This window comes from Siphateles boraxobius, unplaced genomic scaffold, assembly GCF_051911475.1.
Source record: "Siphateles boraxobius isolate OS27281-9 unplaced genomic scaffold, OSU_SipBor_1 12, whole genome shotgun sequence".
NCBI lineage: Eukaryota > Metazoa > Chordata > Actinopteri > Cypriniformes > Leuciscidae > Siphateles > Siphateles boraxobius.
Window position 1 is genome coordinate 849,173 of NW_027508722.1, and position 19,682 is coordinate 868,854.

The 19,682-nt window shown below is 35.5% G+C and overlaps 1 protein-coding gene across 2 annotated transcripts; it reads left to right on the top strand.

Moving 5' to 3' along the window:
- The first annotated feature begins 1,276 nt into the window (after positions 1-1,276).
- csf3r (colony stimulating factor 3 receptor) lies at positions 1,277-18,664 on the top strand. Of its 2 annotated transcripts, XM_077206071.1 has the most exons (16): positions 1,277-1,698; positions 2,082-2,150; positions 3,328-3,624; positions 5,352-5,481; positions 7,615-7,781; positions 10,504-10,655; positions 10,756-10,903; positions 11,722-11,786; positions 12,157-12,355; positions 12,438-12,626; positions 14,182-14,280; positions 14,450-14,596; positions 14,683-14,817; positions 15,203-15,299; positions 15,566-15,647; positions 16,532-18,664. In XM_077206071.1, the coding sequence occupies exons 2-16, from the start codon at positions 2,093-2,095 to the stop codon at positions 17,009-17,011; spliced, it is 2,445 nt and encodes an 814-aa protein (XP_077062186.1). In that variant the 5' UTR covers positions 1,277-1,698; positions 2,082-2,092; the 3' UTR covers positions 17,012-18,664. The 2 variants fall into 2 exon arrangements, with proteins under 2 accessions (XP_077062186.1, XP_077062198.1); XM_077206083.1 differs by lacking the exons at positions 1,277-1,698; positions 2,082-2,150; positions 3,328-3,624 and adding an exon at positions 5,101-5,214.
- The last annotated feature ends 1,018 nt before the right edge of the window (positions 18,665-19,682 follow it).

Sequence of the window (19,682 nt, forward strand, 5' to 3'; positions counted from 1 at the left end):
TCCCACGACAGACGTACATACATGAAAAAGGAGAAATTGGCAAGCTGTGTTCACAGGTATATTAAATCATGCAGCTAAATCAACATGCCAGACAGTGACAAAAGAAATCAGTATAAATATGATAACTGCTCTCTAGCAGGCGGGCTGTACAGAACCACAGGCAATTATCCTGGGCGAGAGCAGAAATACTGGGCGGCCGTCGCTCTGAAGTGAAGGCCTTTATGTGAGCCGCTGATAAGCTGAGAATGGAGCAGAACTTTAATGCTTTGGGCTTTCTTGTGTTTGCTGTGCGCTCTGAGATTGGCAGAATCCGACACCTCTGAGCTCGATTGCATTGGTTTGACCCAATTGTGTGTTGTAATAAGTATTAGATTTAAACTGGAAAACAGCTGAATTAGCTTGCCAGCTAAGTAGAAATCATATATAGGCCTCTTTCAATATCATTATGATCAAATTGAACATATACTGTAACATTACAGTTTATTTGCACAAAATGATTAGATTCCTTTAAGCCTGTCGGACAATTATAAAATGTGTTTAATTAAATTGAATTACACCATTAGCTTATTAGTTATTCAAAATAATCACATATATCAATACCTCCTGAGAAACAAAGATTGAACATACATTACAAACTCTAAGTCAATATACAGTATTGGCCAAAAGTGATTTTGTATAGTGTGTGTATGAAATACAACACTCGCTGCACACCCACTTTCAGGCTACGTCTACATTCATCCGGATAGATATGAAAACTGAGTTTTTGTTTCAAGACGCTCTCCGTCCACACTAGCGTTTTTAGGCGCTTTCCAAAAGTTTCTCATCAACACTGAAATGCTGGAAAATATTAAATTCACATCACTGAGCATGTGTAAACCCCTCATAAAAGCTCACTGAGATGATACAGACAGAACAAGACATAATCAAGTTATGGCACAATTCTTCTGGCAGGATTATTTTATTTAGCGAAATATCTCAGCATTCACTGATGTGTTCATGTCGCTCTCACTCACAGTTATCTGTTTGGTCTGAAACACGACCGCTCTCATGTTTTGCCGAAGGTCAACAAATGGGAGTGAATTTTCTGTCATCTTTGCAGGACTGTGATATGAAGGGTGTGCAAAGTTACGTATTTCAGCAACAGTGTGAAAGGGAATAGCACATAACAGGCACAATACCGATATAAACATGAACATCTATTGGTTCAATATGTGTCACATGACTAAACTTACGTCATCGTTTTCATATACCTCCGTTTTCACAGTTAAAAACCGTTAATGCATTTTTTTTGTTGTCCCATATCATGCGTGCCATAATTTTAGGGTTTCGTTTCGTGTTCAACCTTGCGCTCTTGACTGAGTCCATGATTAATGCAATTTTTCAACATAATTAATTGTACTAAATTGACTTTAACGGTTAAAGTTTCCAGTATAAAGCGTGAGCAGAAAGGACACGTGTGCTGGGGTTTCACAAGAGCCTGACACTTCCTTGCTCTTGTGGTTCAGGATGGAAAGAACGATACGATAGCACTGACTCTTTACTTACAGCACAGGAATCTTTCTCAGAAGCTGGATAGGCTCATTTCAAAAACTTTTCGTTATATTTTATTATTATTTTTTACAGTGAGCATCGGGCAGTAACTTCACCGGAGTTTAAATGTGACCTTCACCACATACAGATGCTTTTAAACAATTTAAAGTATGTATTGCATTTCTGTTATTTAATTAGAATAACCGGTAATTCTTTAGCTTTTATTAGTAAGTAATTTATGAGCATTATACAATGCTTTAAACAGGTCAAGCACATTCAAATAATGTTTGAATTAAAAGAAATTAAAAATAAAAGTACATTTTTATCTATAATTGTATATTAGTGATGCATTGTATTTAATGTTATATTATAATGTTATTGTTATAGGGTATTATAAGATTTATTTTTATTTGTAAGCAAATGGTTTAATGTATTTATAATTTTCTTTCATTTATCTTTTATATCCTTCTCCCCCTTTTTCTTTTTCTTTCTTTTTTAAAGTTTTGTAAGATTTCTCTGGAATAGTAACAAGATTTCACTTTTTCTTTCAGACATCATAACCATGGCATCAGTCCGGCTCGTGCTTGTGCTGTGGATATATATTAATGCCTGGATAAAAGGTAAATACATTTTTTTTACCCATTACATTTTGATTACGAGACCCTTTATGTTATTTTTCTATCACTTTAAACTTGTTTAATTTATTTAAAATGTATTGTTCTTTAAGCAGGGGGAAAAAAATCATCATTTGCTTAGAAAATTGGGCAACAGTTAGTGTAACACTTAACATTAGTTAAGAACATTAGTTAACATGAACTAACAATAAACAATACTTCTAATGCATGTATTAGTTAATGTTAATTTCAACATTTACTATTACATTAAAATCAAAAGATGTATTTGTTAACATTAGTTAATGAATTGTGAACTAACATGAACAAACAATGAACTGCTATATTTGTATTAACTAAACAAACAAAGGTTAATAAATGCTGTAAAAATGTATTGCTCATAGCAACAACATTGGGTATACAGTAAATTATTTTATTACAATCTCAAATATGCATCAAATACATGCAATTCAATAATTTGCCATTTTTTTGTTTAGACACACCAAGGTAAGGTTTCTCTGATGTCGTGCAACAACCCACACATTTTGAAATAGGTTTGTTGTCGGGAATGTGTCACGCAATGCAAAGTCACAAGACTAGCGAAGTGGATCTGTGTGTTACTAGTTAATTCATTATTAGAGCCCAACTTCTCTTCCTGAGATCATGTAGAGCCCAAAAGTGATATCCAGAGGGGCTTTTTGTTTTTATTGACCCTACAAGTTTGATTAAACCAAAAATATTTTAGATCCAGGGAAGAACCAATCACTAATCTTGGTTAAGCTATTTATCTCACAAAATTATTTGGCAAAAAAAAGGCAAACTACAGCTACAGGCTTTATTTTACAATAGAAAAACAATGCTTAGAAAAACCAAAAGATGACGGGGAAAAGCATACATTGACTACAAAATCAATCATTACAATTTTGTTGGTTCTCTTTTGTTTTTGCATGCGCTCTTTTTTTTGTATTTGTTTGTATGACAGCCTGGCCAAAAATGATGTTTCATTGCGTCATTACAAATAAAACAATCGACTCCAAACACAAATGTGCAATATGCTTACGAAATCATTAACACATTTTTAATAATATTTGAATAAAGGATGAAGATGTCAATTTACCAGACATCACGTTTGGCCACTACTGTATGAGTATGATTTAAAACACTGATATACATGTATTATCCGCAGCGGTTCAGGCATCGTGTGCTAAGGTCCACACTCCAGCTCCTGAGGTGCTCGCTGGCTCACCCGTGTCAGTGTCCTGCTCCCTCGAGGACGACTGCTTGCTGACCAAGGGAAAAGACTTTCGTGTGGCGTGGAAGATTGACAAGGATTTTGCCCCCAGCAATCTCTCTTACCAGGAGAATAACAGGACATATGGCCTACGCGTCCCCAGCCTACCACGCACAGCAGTAATCGTTTGTTTAATGTGTGTAGCGGAAGAAAACTGCCAGATAGTCGATGGAGTGACAGTAAAAGTGGGATGTGAGGATCTTTTTTTGTTTATGATAATGGCCCCTTTTTACATTTCCAGGGTTTCTCAAAAGCTGTATTAGTCATAGCTGGTTAAACTTATGGGTAACGCTTTATAATAACTGCACGCTATTAATCATTAGTTAAGCATGAGTAAACAGTTAATTCTCATTTATAAAGCATTAATAGACATTAATACGCCGTTTATAAATACAGCTATAAATGTTTTTTTCTTGATTTATAAGCATATCTATAATGTGTTTAATAGTTGTATTTTCATACTTTATTAATGATCACTTTATCATTTCTAAGTGAAGTATAGCATTATTTACAAACCAGTTATTTAAGAGTTGTCGGTGGTTCATAAGATCACTTAGAAAGTGTAAGTAAATGGAGTTAATTCAGGTAGTCATAAAGCATTTAGTAGTGGTCAGTTAACTATTTTTGTGAGCTCATCTAAAGTGAGGACTAGTTATGCCTTGTAAAGCATTTATAAAGGAGTTTTAAAGACTGTTATCTTCTAAACAGAAACATGAAACAAGCACAACACAGTGATACAGGACATATAAATATTTAACAGACTTTAAATTTCATTATAAATGCTTTACGAGGCATAACTAGTCCTCACTTTAGATGAGCTCACAAAAATAGTTAACTGACCACTACTAAATGCTTTATAACTACCCAAATTAACCCAGAATTACAGTAGAAATACGTGTTAATAAAGCATTTATCAACACACTAAGTAACTATTCCTATATGTCTGATAATAAGATCTATGAATGCACATATAAATAGTTTATTAATCATTTACTTACACTTTCTAAGCAATCTTATGAACCACTGACAACTCTTAAATAACTGATTTATAAATAATGCAAGAAATTATAAGTTTATCATAAATAAAGTATGAAAATACAATTATTAAACACATTATAGATATGCTTTTAAATCAATAATAAAGCATTTATAGCTGTATTTTTAAACTGCTTATTAATGTCTATTAATGCTTTATAAATGATTAATTAACTGTTTACTAATGCTTAACTAATGATTAATAGCGTGCAGTTATTATAAAGTGCTACCAACTTGGGTAGTGGTGAACAGGACAGCAACAACAATTTTTGCATTCCCATTTCCTCCAATAGCAAAAGAAAAAATACATTATAGCATTTCCACGGCTTTCCAAAAAAAAAGGGGAAAAAATATAGAGAAATTCTGTGCAATCCAGAATTACATACTGTCAGAGTAGTGACTGCATTTGAATTTACAAACTCATCAATGGCAGGGTAAGCGTTGTGCCATAAATGATTGAAAGTCTTGTCAAAAATAATATTGTTGATATGTTGATAACTGTGAACACGCATCATCAGAGTCTGTGAAAAGGGTCCATGATTAAGTACCCTGTTGCTAATTACTAACTGCAGTTATAGATCTTAATCAGGGTCCATTCCATATCTAATCTGGCATGAATGAAAACGAGGCTTTGATGTTGGTACTGATCGTTCATCCAGCAAAGCTTCTCTTATACACACTGTATTTCCATCTTTCACAGCCTAGTTTCCATTCATACCAAATTACATATGGTTTCTGCTCTGAAAGGTCAGTTTTTACATTCACATCAAGAAATTGTATTTGAAGAATATAATATTTTCAGAAATTTAATCATCAAGACTTTTCATTATTGTCATTCCAGGCCAAAGTTCACCAGACTTATAATCTTCCTTATATCTTTAAAGATCTTCCACCCATTCCTCGAAACCTGAGCTGTGTTTTGAATGTAACGGAGTCATCCGGACTCGTGTGTCAATGGGATCCTGGTGAGGAAACAGCCAGCCGTACTTCAAAATATACTCTTCACACATTGAGGTACTAATTTCTGCTGACGTTTTCAAAACTGTAGCTTGTTTATGGATCAATCTCACAAAGGTCACAATTCACTCTAAAAATCTAAATAAAGGGGATAAAGGATATTAAAAACGAACAAAGCTGACTTTTAGGATCATTGTGATTTTTTTGCATGACAGTTTCATGACAATCAAGTGCATTTCCCCTGACAAATGTGCTTTACCATAGTGCATCTAGAGAGCAGCAGACATGCAGATTAGGTGGATTGGACATGCCATGGGTGTGAATGTGTGTATGTGAGTCCCAAGCCATGTAATGGGGAGAGTTAGGGAAAGACCTGGCAACCTACCCCGGAAATAACATTGCTAAGAAAAATGATGGACAGTCTTTCGCCTATGCCGTCTAGGGCAACTCACAGGTATCGCACACCAGACACGCAAATTCTATTGTCAGTTTGTGGTCAACAATATTGTTATATTTAAGGACATTATGAAATTAAAGTACAATTCCAGCCAAAAATGAACCTAGGGCTAAATAACACATGGGTACCGAGTCGACCGTTCTATGGGATGCGTTTTCATGATAATCGAATGTACCCCGTTTTAACGTTATTTTTAGTTTAACCACAGATTAGCTTATAACGCTAGTGTATGGGGTATCGAATAAGTACGAATAAAAATCGCTAGTTAATACCACTAACAAGGCTCAGAATAGCCCCACACTAACACGCTAGCATAATGAGGGTCTCTACCTGCAAACCGAGCATTGAGGAGTTTGTAAGTTTACAGACAGTTTAATAAGTAGATACTTTATAAAGGCAGTTCACTTCGCGTATATAGGCAGGAGCCATCTTCGGAAAACAGTCTCGACCAGTCGAACCACGAACGCTGTGCTACTTGCTGGTCGATATTCACAGTTCAGCTCGCGTAGCACAGCATTCGGGGTTCGACTGGTCGAGACTGTTTTCCAAAGAAAATGTCTGTAGTGTACACTAAGCGTAAAATTTTTGGGGGGCCCGCATCTTCTGGGGGGTCAACATATATTACGCGGGAATTCATTAGACACGACCCTCACAGTGCATTATGGGTATTCTCTGGCCGTTAATTGTACATCCGTTATGCATTATGGGATTTAATGAGTGCACTTGATAACATCCACTAGGGTTTCGGACACCACTACAAATGGCTGTCCCCTCAAATAGTGAGACAATAGAACCGTTTCCTAGGCTGCGTTTCCCAAAAGCATCATGAATAAGTTAATCATAGAGAGCATCGGTGGCAATGGTTCAACGATCTTCTTAGGGTTTTGATGCTTTTTGGAAATGCATCATCCTCACGGCTCCACCAGGCTCCCGTATCCCTCCGGCTCCACCTTGGTCTTCATTCACACATACAGGGGGTTCTGTCACAATCACAATCAGTTTTGTCTGTTTTAGTTACATTTTAGAATTTAGAATTTAGATTTTCCCATGTTCATTTGTTCCATTTTTTCCCGCCAGTCTTTAGTTACTATAGTTACTCATTCAATCAGCACACCTCTTTACACTTGAGTTTGGTATCATAGTATATTTAAGTTCCTCCTTGTTTTCAGTTCAGTTGTCTGGTATTGTCACGTTGTTTGTGTGCTACACGTTGTTACGTTGCCTAGGTTCTACTGATTACAGTTTGTTTAACATAAATACTTTTTGTTATTAGAACAATTTTGGACTCCTTTCATCTTTCATTGGACTTTTAAACTGTGACATAAAGAGCTTGTAAACATAACTTATCACTAGAAAACTCTAAATAACCCGTCAAACATGACAGTATTCTTTCTCCTTATATAGAACCTCTTTAGCATAAAGGGTTCTTTAAAATTGAGTTAAGAACACTAGTGTTCTATTTAGAACCCTATTGAACCCTTTTAAGAGTTCCAAGAGTGTACAATAATGTGATGTTTTGCATTACAGTAACAGGAATGGGGGGAAATGTGTTTCATTGTTTTGAAAATAATGTAAGAGTCAGCAAAATATACATTTACTATTTCCAATCACTTTTTGTGGTTAAATATGACTTGGATATTGTGACTTAGTGAGATACACTCTTCTGGTTTAGAGTAAATTCAATTTAATTTATAGTTATGGTGAAAGGTTTTATAAATTGTTAATTTATCCAGGGCCAAATCAGGAAAGGCTCAATTTGAGATCCCATCTGGACAGCATTTCTACTTGATTCCGCGAGATGCTTATAGTGTACATTTTGAGTTGGAGGTTTATGTGACAGCAGTGAATGACTTTGGAAATGCCACTTCTGCTCTTCTGGAACTGATCCCAATGGAAACAGGTAAAATCAGCTTTATTCCTCTGTCAAGAATTAAGAATAAATAAATTGGTGCCTTCATACCAGGATTGTGCTCTATGCAGAATTTAATGTAGAATGTTTTTACTCAATTTATTTAATTGCTGAACATATAAATAAATATGTAAATAACTAAGCAGTACTAATTTAAATAGAACAAATTAAAATGGAATGAAAAATATGTTTTTTTAAATAGTTTTATGCAATTGTATTATTGTTTATTCATTACTCATAAACCGGCTGCCATAGACGAAACATATAAGCGTATCAGAAACAATAGATGATACAAATAAACAATGGAAATTTGGATTTAATTTATTTCATTATACTTAATACAAATAAATCATAGCGCACCATAGTATACTTTATTTGTATGCTCTTATTCAAAATGGAGCAATAGAACAGAAAAACAAAAACTTGAAAATAAAACATTTTGATTTGAGGGATCCTGAAAGTTTTTACATTGTATTTCTAAATGTTATTTAATCATTAGATTTAAATGTTGGTGTCAATATTAAGTTTTATCAAGTTGTCTGACTACAGTATGGTGGACATTGTCCTGACATGAATAAGCATAATTCAGTCATGACAATTCTTGGAATGGTCATGTTATTGAATATGGCAATGTTAATGTATTTGGTCTTGGCGGACTAGATCTGCTACACGGTTGCTGTTGCTGAGCTAGTAAGGACTTGCTACTGCTAACATATACACAGATGTAAGATATGCTGCCGCTGCATGAATAGACATACATAAATCCCGTAGCAGATCTCGGCAGGTGGAGCTGGGGGAGGTGGGAGGGTTTCAGAGGAACTCTCAATCTGACACAGATCGCAATTTGTTGCACACATGTAAACAAAAAATCCACATGAGATCCTAGTTTTCCGCATCGTTCTGAGCAACTTCCAAATGTGTTTTTTTTAATTAGATACATATCCGATATCTGGACATCTTAACTACATCTAAACACGTACAGTATATCCGATCCTCCTTGGATCCAAGCTACCACAAGCCAAGGGCACAAGACACGTTTGCCTACAAAAATAGCGTTTTAATGTTGTATTATGAAGCAGACGTTCCTGTTGGAGCTCGCACTTTTGAGGTGGAAAATTCATAAGAGATTGAGCACACACACATTCAGGAGCATGGAAACGTGTTTTCAACCTCTACCGCTTTAATTTTAAACATAAAACAGCATCGCTACTGAAAGCTACATTATATTTCTCAGCAACAAGGTAATAACTTGCTGAGAGTTTAATTACAAAAACATCTATCACATAGAGACGCTGTACAGACACAGAAACCCACTCTCTCCCCGTTTCATTAATTTATTCGAAATCATTCAAATAAATGTAATCTATATCACAATAGTTTGTCACCTCGGAATTTTAGATCTACACGAGCCATAGATAAATTAACAAATAAAATTACCATCAATGACCATTAACATATTCATCCTTGCATATAGTCTAACCACCCAACAGTTACATGTAACACCCAACAGTTACATGAGTTATATGAATCATTTTAATAGCATGGCCATTCAAAACCCAAGGGTCAACCATGTTGCATAGTAAATAGATGCAACAGAATAATTGTGGGCGGGAACATATACCGGGTACCATTCGTGTCTACAGTAAATGTAAACAGGCGGGACAAAATAACGGATATAGTCAAAAGATCAGATCTGTACATTAAGACTTGCAGTGTAAACACAGCTTGATAGCACTGCAGGACTAGCGCACAGCTAACAATGAACCAGACTATTTAATGCCGCGTTCCAGGCAACCTGTAACCCGTGTTTTTCCAACCTTACACCCGTGAAAGTGCACTGGAACGGCAGTCAAACCCGTGACTTCCCACCTGTGAACTCGTACTAGATCGATGTACTCCCAGTTACGAGCTCTGACGTCACTTAGCCCGCGAAACCATACAAAACAACAATGGCAGCCCCTACGGATGCAGTGTTTCTGCAGCCGGTACACGGTGAGAATACACTTTAGGACAATATAACGTTTGAGTCAAATTAATATTAATATAATAATGATAATAATACACACACGATTATGTATTACAATGTTATGTGTCTCTGAAACATTAAGTATGTATATATTGCGCTCAGGTAGTTTGGCGTGACTGGCCTGGAACGCTACAAAGTCGTGAGTCGTGGTTTGAAGTCGTGATTTACGTGCTCAAAAACCTGCCTGGAACGCAGCATAAATGTTGAGCAAGAAACTCATTGGTTGCAGGATCAGCAGAGGCCAATCAGCTTGTGCCATGCCGTAATGATGTGATTTCTTGCAGACAGCATGTCTGGACCGATCAGCCTGCGCCCTCTAGAGTTTCATTACTGAATAAAATATTTAGCCCAAATTATTTACCATTGTTTTGTCACAAATCTTTTATGGGACTAATACAATTAAAAGTTCTCTGAATTGCAATTCAGTCATTTGGAATTTAACATCTTTAAACATTAAAGTAAATTTCAGGTGCACCAATTCTTAAATTCTGTAATTTTTTTGCACAATTCTGCTTCTGGTTGTATCAGTCAAACTCTACCTTTGAAGTAGACCTTTCATAATCATGAAGGCCATGGCATAAGTGGTTGCATTTTGAAGAATATTGGGCCTGTCTTAACGTATGTGTTGTGATAAAAAAAAAAAAAATATATATATATAGCCTATGTATGTAATGTATTGTTTTACAGCAAAATTCAACGCTCCAGAGATTACGCGTGTTGAAGCAGATACGCCGGGCTGCTTACAGTACAGCTGGAGACTTTCTCCGACATGGGTGCTTGTTACTCTCAGTGTAGAGCTGAGACTGACAACACTGAACAACCAGCTTGACAAAGAGTTGGTAAGTGATTGCTTTTTATGATAATATTGTTTGATCAGCTGAAAGGTGAAACAGTTTGCAAGTTATCCAAACAGTGTTTTAAATAATCCTTCTATTATAGTTTTCCAACTTCAGTGAACGACAAGGAAACAAAATAAAAAAATGTGGCCTCCTTCATGGGACAAATTACCGCAGCACAATGCGAGTGAGGTACCGGAGTGAATGGAGTGAATGGAGTAATCCCAAAACAACACCCACACTTATGAGGGGTAACAAGTTATATGTCTTCACTAACTTACAATAAAATGCTGTTTTCAGAATTTTGCAAATGACTGTACAAATAATTACTATAATTATAATAACCTAATTGTACTGCGTTGTGGAATAATAGTGTCTGGTGATCGGTGTTGACCGCAAATGCAACAGCATGATTAGTTTATGTCGCAGTGCATTCTGGGAACCTATGGGGACCAAAATGTACTGTGCACATTACAATACTGTGCAAATATACAAGAGATTATAATATCTTGTTGTATTGTTATAATCTTGTTAAGATTATAATAATACGAAACAACCATCAACATGAAAAATATTTTATATATTTGAAATATTTGAAATATGAGGGAAGAACAAAACACTTAAGTTGGTTAAGATATTTATCTGAGAAAATTATTTGGCAAAAAAATGTACAGCTGCACATATTATTTTACTATGCAAAACAAAACAAAAACTGTATAGAAAAAACATAAGGCTGACAGGAAAAAGCATGCATTGACTACAACATAATCAGTTATTAATATTTTGCCGGTTCTCTCTTGGTTTTTTTTTTGGGGGGGGGCTTTTGCATGTGTTCATCATTTCTTTCTATGACATCCTGGCCAAAAACTGTCCAGACAATGTTTCATTCAGTCAAAATAAATCAATCGACTCCAAGGACAACCATGCAATATGCTAACACATTTTTAATAATATTTGAATAAAGGGTGAAGATGTCAATTTCCCGTTACATTACTTTTGGCCACTATTGTATATTTGCCTCTTTGTTGTATGACTTGTCGACACTCAGAACTAGTTGTTGTATTTTCAGCTCCGGCTGGAAGTTTGGACACATGGCTTAAAGTGAATGATCAGGTCGCACAGCTCTACTGGAAGGTGAGAGTCTTTCTGATGATCCCTGGGATGTGGCCAATACAAAACAAACAACATTCATGTCCAAAAACGTAGACCTAACCCTATCCCTATCCCTACCCCTAACCCTATCCCTACCTGTGACCTTACGCTGAATTCAAATGAAAGTTGAATGTTGAATTCAAATGAAAGCACTGAAAGTTTATGGGACAAGGCACTGCAGCAGGATAAATATTCAGTTATTAATATTAAGTTACGTCCAGTTTTTCAACTAAACCAAAACTTTAGCTTGTTTTTACAAATTCAAAATCTTTTTTTCTGCGATAGCTGACAGCATGTTGCAGATGTATTGAACCTGAAACTTCCCATTAACCACTGCCTTGTCTCATTTTAGCCCTCAAAACATTTCCGTGCCAATGGCTGGGATTTGTTATACACAGTCGAATTAAAGGAGTCTAAAACGACGTTGTGTGTAACTCAAGAAAGCCACTGCTCTTTCAATCTCAACAAGCGGATTAAAAAGGTCTACCTGAGAGCCACGAATGCAGTGGGGAGCTCGAATCATACCCAAGTACCAGTGTACCACAAGAAAAGTATTCAATTCCCACCGTAGACCATATTTCTGACAGATGTTGTCTCAATGATGTCTGATGACTTGTTCTTGTCTGGTTTTAGGGCTGGACTCTGTGTCTAATGTCAGTGTGCATCCCCAGTCGCAGACGTCTGTGCTCATAGTGTGGGAAAGCCCTGAGGCGTCCGATGTCACGGGGTACACACTCGAGTGGAGATCTCTGAGTGAGACACCGGCAGCTCCCCTGACCTTCATTCTGATGGACAAAAACAGCTCCAGTACCTTAGTAACAGGTATTTACTATTATTGCAAATAATAATAACAACTATATGAACAAGCGGTCAGAAGTTTGGATTGATCACAATTTTTCTTTCATTTGAACAAAAATGCAGTAAAAGTTGTGAAATATTACCATTTTAAATTGTTTTCTATGTGAGTATATAGTAAAGTGTAATTTATTCATGAATTTTCAGCATCATTACTCTATTCTTCAGTGTCACATGATCTTTCAGAAATCAGTATATGACCATTTGCTGTTCAATTATTATCAATTATCATTGGTGCTCAATTAATATTTTAATAACAGTGTTTGCTGCTCAATATTTTTTGTGGAAGAAATTATTCTTTTATTTTCTTTAATGAATAGAAAGTTCAAAAGAACATCATTAGTTTGAAATAGAAATCTATTGTAACATTATTATAAATATTTTTACTGTAACTTCTGATCCAATTAATGCATCATTTTGTCACGTTTTTTTTAACGATTACCACCTTTTCTAGATGGTTTCTATGGTTACTCCTTGATTGATTATGTTCACCTGAGTCTTGTTTGGTTTCTTGTTTAGCTCTGTATTTAAGCCCACAGTTTGGTTCTTCTTTTTGTCTTGTTTTGTCTTTACATTAATGAATCTATTATGTTGTTTTCTGCCTTCTAGAGTGCCTTCTTAGGGTACGTTTACATAACAACGATGTACTAAAAACGGAAACGTTTTTCCTTCGCATTTTGCGTGTACAGATGACACCATTGTAAAACGATCCCCGTTGACACAGATCTGTAAAAATGTCTAAAACCGCTGTATTCTGCTGCCAGAGCCAGTAGTTGACAATGTCACTTTGTAAAGAAACACTACACGTCTATAGACTGAACATGTAACACGCATGTGCATGACGTCACGGTTTTCACATATTCACATTGTTTTTGTATTGCTTTCAAAAACTTAACTTGAAACTTGTTTTCACTTTTGTGTTTTCATGCCCCCAAAACGCTGTTGTCGTGTACATGAATGGCAAAACACATAAAAAGTTTACATTTTTAGTTGAAAATGGTGTTGAGTAAGGCCCCTGAGTCGTGTTCTTGTAAATAAACACATAATGACATCTTGCTGAATAAAATTATTATCTTACTTACCCCAAACTTTTAAATGGTAGTTTATCACATCAAATCAGCTTATTAGAATGATCTCCTGAAGGACTTCTGTGACACTGAAGGCAGATTTGCCTTCATATAAATAAATTGCATTTTAAAATGTGATAAAATAGAAAGTTATTTTATAATTGCATTTTATTATATAATACAATTCTGTTATTTTATTTTAAATTGTAATACTATTTCACAATATTACCGTTTTTACTATATTTTTGATCAAATGAGCAGAAATCTTAATTATTCCAAACATTTGACCAGTACTGTAGTAATAATAATAATAATAATAATAATGAAAAAAGTGTCAAATTATATTTGGTTAAAAAGGGTTTAAGTTGCTTTAAAAATTTACATTAAAAGCCAATATTTTCTTATTTGTTGCTGACAAAGTCCATGCAAATCTAATCATGTTTGTTTTATTCCAGGGTTAAGGCCTTACAAGCCCTATGAGATCTCCGTTTTTCCCAAATACGCTGATGGGGTTGGACGTCCTGTTACCGTAATGGCGTATAGCCGTGAGAGAGGTGTGTAGTGCATGAAAGTAGTGGACATCTGAGGGCTTTCTATAAACTGGGGAAGCGATGTGCAATAGAGCAAAGCCGGAGAATGATACAAGACTTCCATCTAGTGGGCTCACATTTCCCTAGATGTATAATTCTAGCATGCTGACAAATGTTTCATATATTCTCACAGCACCCTCTGAGGCACCAAAATTGGAAGTTGTGGAAATCCATCATTCACAGGTCAAACTTCGCTGGGATGAAATTCCCCTTGAACAGAGAAATGGGATCATTCGAGGATATACTATTTACTTTTGGGATGATAGTAATTTTACCCAAGGTATTCAAGGATTCAAATAAGTTCATAACAGGTTTTCAGATTTTATAACTATCTAATTAACCATAATGTTTCTATTCTTTTTCAAGTTATAGAAACTGAGAAGACCAATGTTGTGGTGGAAAATCTTCAACCGCTTACCAAATATCATGCATTAGTATCGATTATTACAATGGGTGGAAGTTTAAACGGATCAGTTGAGAACCTGACAACTGGACATATTGGTGACTATTTATGACCACAATGCTCCTTTATTAATAATACATGTTATAAGACCTATACTATTAAAATATGTGTGTAAGATTTCAATAATAACTTTTACAAACCATAATCACTAAGTGCATTAGTGTATTATGAATGCACTCCTTAACATTCTACAACTATTCCACAGCATATTTAAAACATCATAGCTCTTGTGGCCTCATGCTTTAGCAATGTTTCCTTTGCTTGTATACTTATTATAAATCATATTGAACATATTGTAAATCTAAGCGTGATGCAGTTCATCAGACAAACAAATTTGACATTTTATTTATTATATTCTGTGTAGAGGGAAAGTTTGAAGATTTATTTTCATTTTTGGTTTGATTATTGAAAATGTCTTTTCAGATGGATTTGACATGGTGCTCTTTGTTATCCCAGCATGCATTGGGTTATCCCTTCTAGTCATCTTTGTTGTGCTTACCTGTTTGGGGAAACATGAACGGTGAGCATCCACAGGCTTGTTAAGTACACTGGAAAAAAATGTAGAATTTTTTTTTTTTCTTAGAAATTGCTCGTAAATTTTAAAATGCATTACAAAGAAACGGCAAGTGATACATTTAATTAAATGTGACATTTTTCAGTAGACTTTAAAAAAAAACGAGTATTTTCTTGTAAACATACAAGAATTATAATCTTTATTTGCAACTTCTAGAAATCATTTTTACAGTGTATTAGTACTATAACTTAGTTTATGTGTGGTTGTCACAGGCTGAAGATGTGTTTGTGGCCTATAATTCCCGACCCTGCCAACAGCAGCATTAAGAGGTGGACCACCACTGACTCACTGCAGGTACTGTATGATGAACTGCTGGAGAAGCTGTAGTTAATAATAATAGTAATAATAATAATAATAATGCACTATCCAAACTTAAATGGTTATAATTCATGAATGCTTTGGAATACAGACCTAAGGTCTCCTTTTAAAGCTCCGGTCTCCTTCGGCAGATTATTGCACTTCAAACAAATGAAGAAGTTACAGAAGTTTAACTAGATTATTTTGACTCTAAATTTGTTATAAGACTAAAGGCACATATATAGCTAAGTTGTGTTCCAAATTTGGATTAATTGATATCGCAAAAAATGAGGTTCCTGTAAGATTTTCTTTAGGTGTTTTACTGAAAAGTATGAAAGCTTGTTATAAAACAACTTTTTTGTGTGTGTGTTTATATCTCATAATTCTTACTTTCCAACTTGTAATTCTGTGAAGAAATGTCAGAATTGCGAGATAAAAAGTCGCAATTACTCTTTATTCTGTGGCGGAAACAAGCTTCCATAAAAAGCGACATCCATATTCAACTGAATTATTTTGTATGCGTCCTCACAAATTAACACAATTCTGTAAAAGTATCTCTTCTACCACAAAATAATGGCCTTTCCAATGATATATTTTGGTAAAAGTTTAGAACAAGATTTGATTCTAAAATAATGCTAAAAGGTTTTAAAGTACCGATTCCATGGTAACGCAATGTCCAATTTCAAAATGGTTATCTACGAGTGTTTAAGCTTTCCAATGATACCTAAGTTGTGATGATTACTAAAATATGTCATAGAGAAAAAAAGGCAATAAAAAGTGTGTCAAGTGTCCTATTACTGAATATGTGAAAAAAATAGTCAATTAGAAATAGTTAATCAAACTGTTCAGTAATTTCATATCTTAACATGTTTTTGTCCAAGGGCATGCCTCCCTTTAAAGAAGACAAAGATCCTGTGTTGGTGTTCCTGTCCCGCTTCAGTCTTCTTGATCTCTCTGAGAAAGAGCCGTTGAAGAGTGGCTACGTCAAGGAGACTCAGTGGTCATATGATATGCAGAGTCGTGACGCGAGTCGCAGCTCTTTCCAGGCCTGCAGTTACGACTCGGAGCAGGACAGGGACTCAGTCCCTTACGCCACTGTGGTTTTCGGTGGTTCGTATCAAAGCCACCCGACCCCTCTGCCCCCCTACGTGCGCTCTGAGTCCACACAGCCCCTGTTAGGAGGGGACGAGCCCGGCAGCCCTCCACCGTATGAGAACGTGCCGCTAGGCAGATGTGTTTCTAAAGCAGAACACTTCACTGCTTTTCCTCAGAACTCCACAGGAAGTGAGGACAACGAAGAACTTTGGAGAGAATTTCCTATGCTCAGATCCTTAGAGATCAGGGATACTGATCATAACTAAACTGAATTTGGGTCTATATAGAAACATGCAGGCGCTCCAAAAAACAGCACAGGCTCATTGGAAAAACGTGCCTCTACCTACATTTTTGCAAAACCCAAAAAATGTACACACAAATCACTGCCATTTCCAGCTTAAATTAACACTGAAGTAGAAAAACACCAACTTTTAATCATTTTCACACAAAATAATTGCACATTATTGAATAATAGACTTATTTTCATGCAGTTCCTTGCAGAATATTATGTCATGACCTCAAAACACTTTTACCATAGTGCAAGATATGTAAACTTATACATTTTGACGTTTGCATCACATGACCAGCTCATGTGTGTGTCTTCTCTGATAGTAAACTTACTCAGTCGCTCACCTGATACAGCAGTGCACTCGTGATGTGAAGCGCTCGAGTACGAGTCCCGCGCGACACGAAACACAATAAAAGAGCTCAAAGACTTGTAGAAGCAGCTTAAATGGCACCGTTCCTTTAGCAAATGGGTTTTTCTCTCACGTTTGCTTTTGTTAACGCTATCAGGCATGTTTAGGGTTTAGTGTAGGTGGTTCATTATTAACAAACATGACAGAGCATTAACCTTTGAGTGCCACTGACCAGACAATTCAATTCAGAACTGCTGTGATACTACACAATAAAACTTTGCCAGATTCACGTTCATCGTTTTTGGAAGAAAAAGACGAATGTGCTTTTAGAGCCACTCACTGGACATTTCACTTTGAAAGTTTTGCAAAATGTACAAGACGCAATGTAATATCATTGTGTAAAAATGTTTCCACAGGCAGGGTTTCCCAATGAGCCTTAGTTGCCAAAGAGTCTGCGTTCACACTGAGGCTGTATGTGCTCATAACACGATTGTTGTCCCACACAAATCTGTTTTATGAATGACAGTGTGATCATCAAAAATAACAATCTGGACCACTGCCACTAAGTTCATTATCTGAACTGTCTTTAATATTGCCAGGGACTGTATTTCCATAAAACAGACCGCTGGTATTATAACAAATGGGAGAAAGAGGAACCTTTAATATAAACTTTTCACATAGATGCATTTAATAAAGTTTCATTTTTTCAAGGTAGCCAGATACAACTAGACAATAATTTACCTAAACAAGAATGTCTATACTTGTGTTCTTAGCATTGAGAAACTGCAGCAAATTTAAGTATTTCTTAATCAAAAATATTAAGAATAATGCTATTCATGATATCCAGTATGAGTTAAAAGAAACATATTTCTGTTTTGTTGTCAATGAAGAGATGATGCATCTAATTGATGGCAATGTGGGAGTAAATAAGACATAAAAAAAAAATGCTGGCCAGAACTGATGTGTTAATTTCTGTGGCTGTATTTGTACACACATATGTCTGAATTGTATCTATAGGTTTTTATTTTTGTAAAAGAAAAAAAAAGAAAGAAAAGAAAGTGAAAAATAGTGTTGATTTACTTCATAATTACAGATTGTTTCGTTATGTTTGACACATGTTTTCCTATATACATTCACCTCCTGTCTGTATGGTGCTTTAAATTGAGTATTTTATAAGCATTTGAACATTTTTAAAGAGTACAAATTGTGGTTACATCTGGCAATGTAGCAACACCTCCTCTGGAAGGATAAAATAAAATATTGACATGATTTGGCAATTCATGTTATGTGTGATGGTGCATTGTTTTCAGCATGTAACGTTTAGTAGAAACTTTTCTAGAAGCTCAACATAAACTTTGTTTACATACTGATGAAAATATACTGCCACCTACTGAACCGGAGTGTGTAGCTTCATGGCTTCAATCTCTTATACTAAATATTAACAATGAATTGTGTCTTGCAGATGTTTTAAGGCAATGGCAATAAGTTCTTTAGTATATACCGAATCCTGAATGATTCAGTGTGCTGAATAAACTGGTTGTGTGACCGATTCAATTACACATTCATAAAGACAGTCGAATGAATCAGCAGTTTGAACAAACGGGTTGAATGAATGATTCAATGACTCACTCGTAAAGACAGTCACTATATAAACTGCAGACATAGTCTAAAATCTTAAAGTGCCCCACTACTAAAGCACTGACAGTCCTGTATGAAACACTCAAACAAAGACACAAACAGTGAGACGTCCCAACAGTCCTATATCTCTCCGGTGACCGATGATCATCTGGACTGTTTTATATCTGCACTTTTGAAAGACATACTGGAGAGTCAAATTCGAAGACTGGAACCGATGTTTTAAGTTACTTTTATATATATATATATATATATATATATATATATATAAAACAAAAATGTAATTGTTAATGTGTTTTAAACATTCACATGAACAAGCAGTAATTACCCTTAAGTTTTTCAAACATTATACAACATTCGTTTCGAGACGGACATCCTAACATTGAGTTCATTAAGTGAGGCCGATGCAGATTCTGTAACCACTGTGGGATTCATTTCCCAAAAGCATCATAAGCCTACGTAGACTGTAGAAACCATTGGCACCAATAGTCTAATGCCTTTTACGAGTCTTTTAGGAAAAAAGCCCAGATGAATTCATTTCGTTTAGTATTCCTCAGACTGATAAGAGTTTGTGAGTCATCTTGAATGATTCATTAAAAGAACAAGTTCCTTACATTTTTTATTTCATTTTCTTGCCATTGTTTTGTCATACTTTTTTTTTCAT

Bases quoted from the DNA above. Each gene is read 5' to 3' on its own strand.
- csf3r (XM_077206071.1), top strand. From the start codon at position 2,093: ATGGCATCAGTCCGGCTCGTGCTTGTGCTGTGGATATATATTAATGCC. The intron at 10,904-11,721 runs GTAACAAGTTAT...TTGTATTTTCAG, and splicing joins AACACCCACACTTATGAGGG to CTCCGGCTGGAAGTTTGGAC. The intron at 14,597-14,682 runs GTATTCAAGGAT...TTCTTTTTCAAG, and splicing joins TGATAGTAATTTTACCCAAG to TTATAGAAACTGAGAAGACC.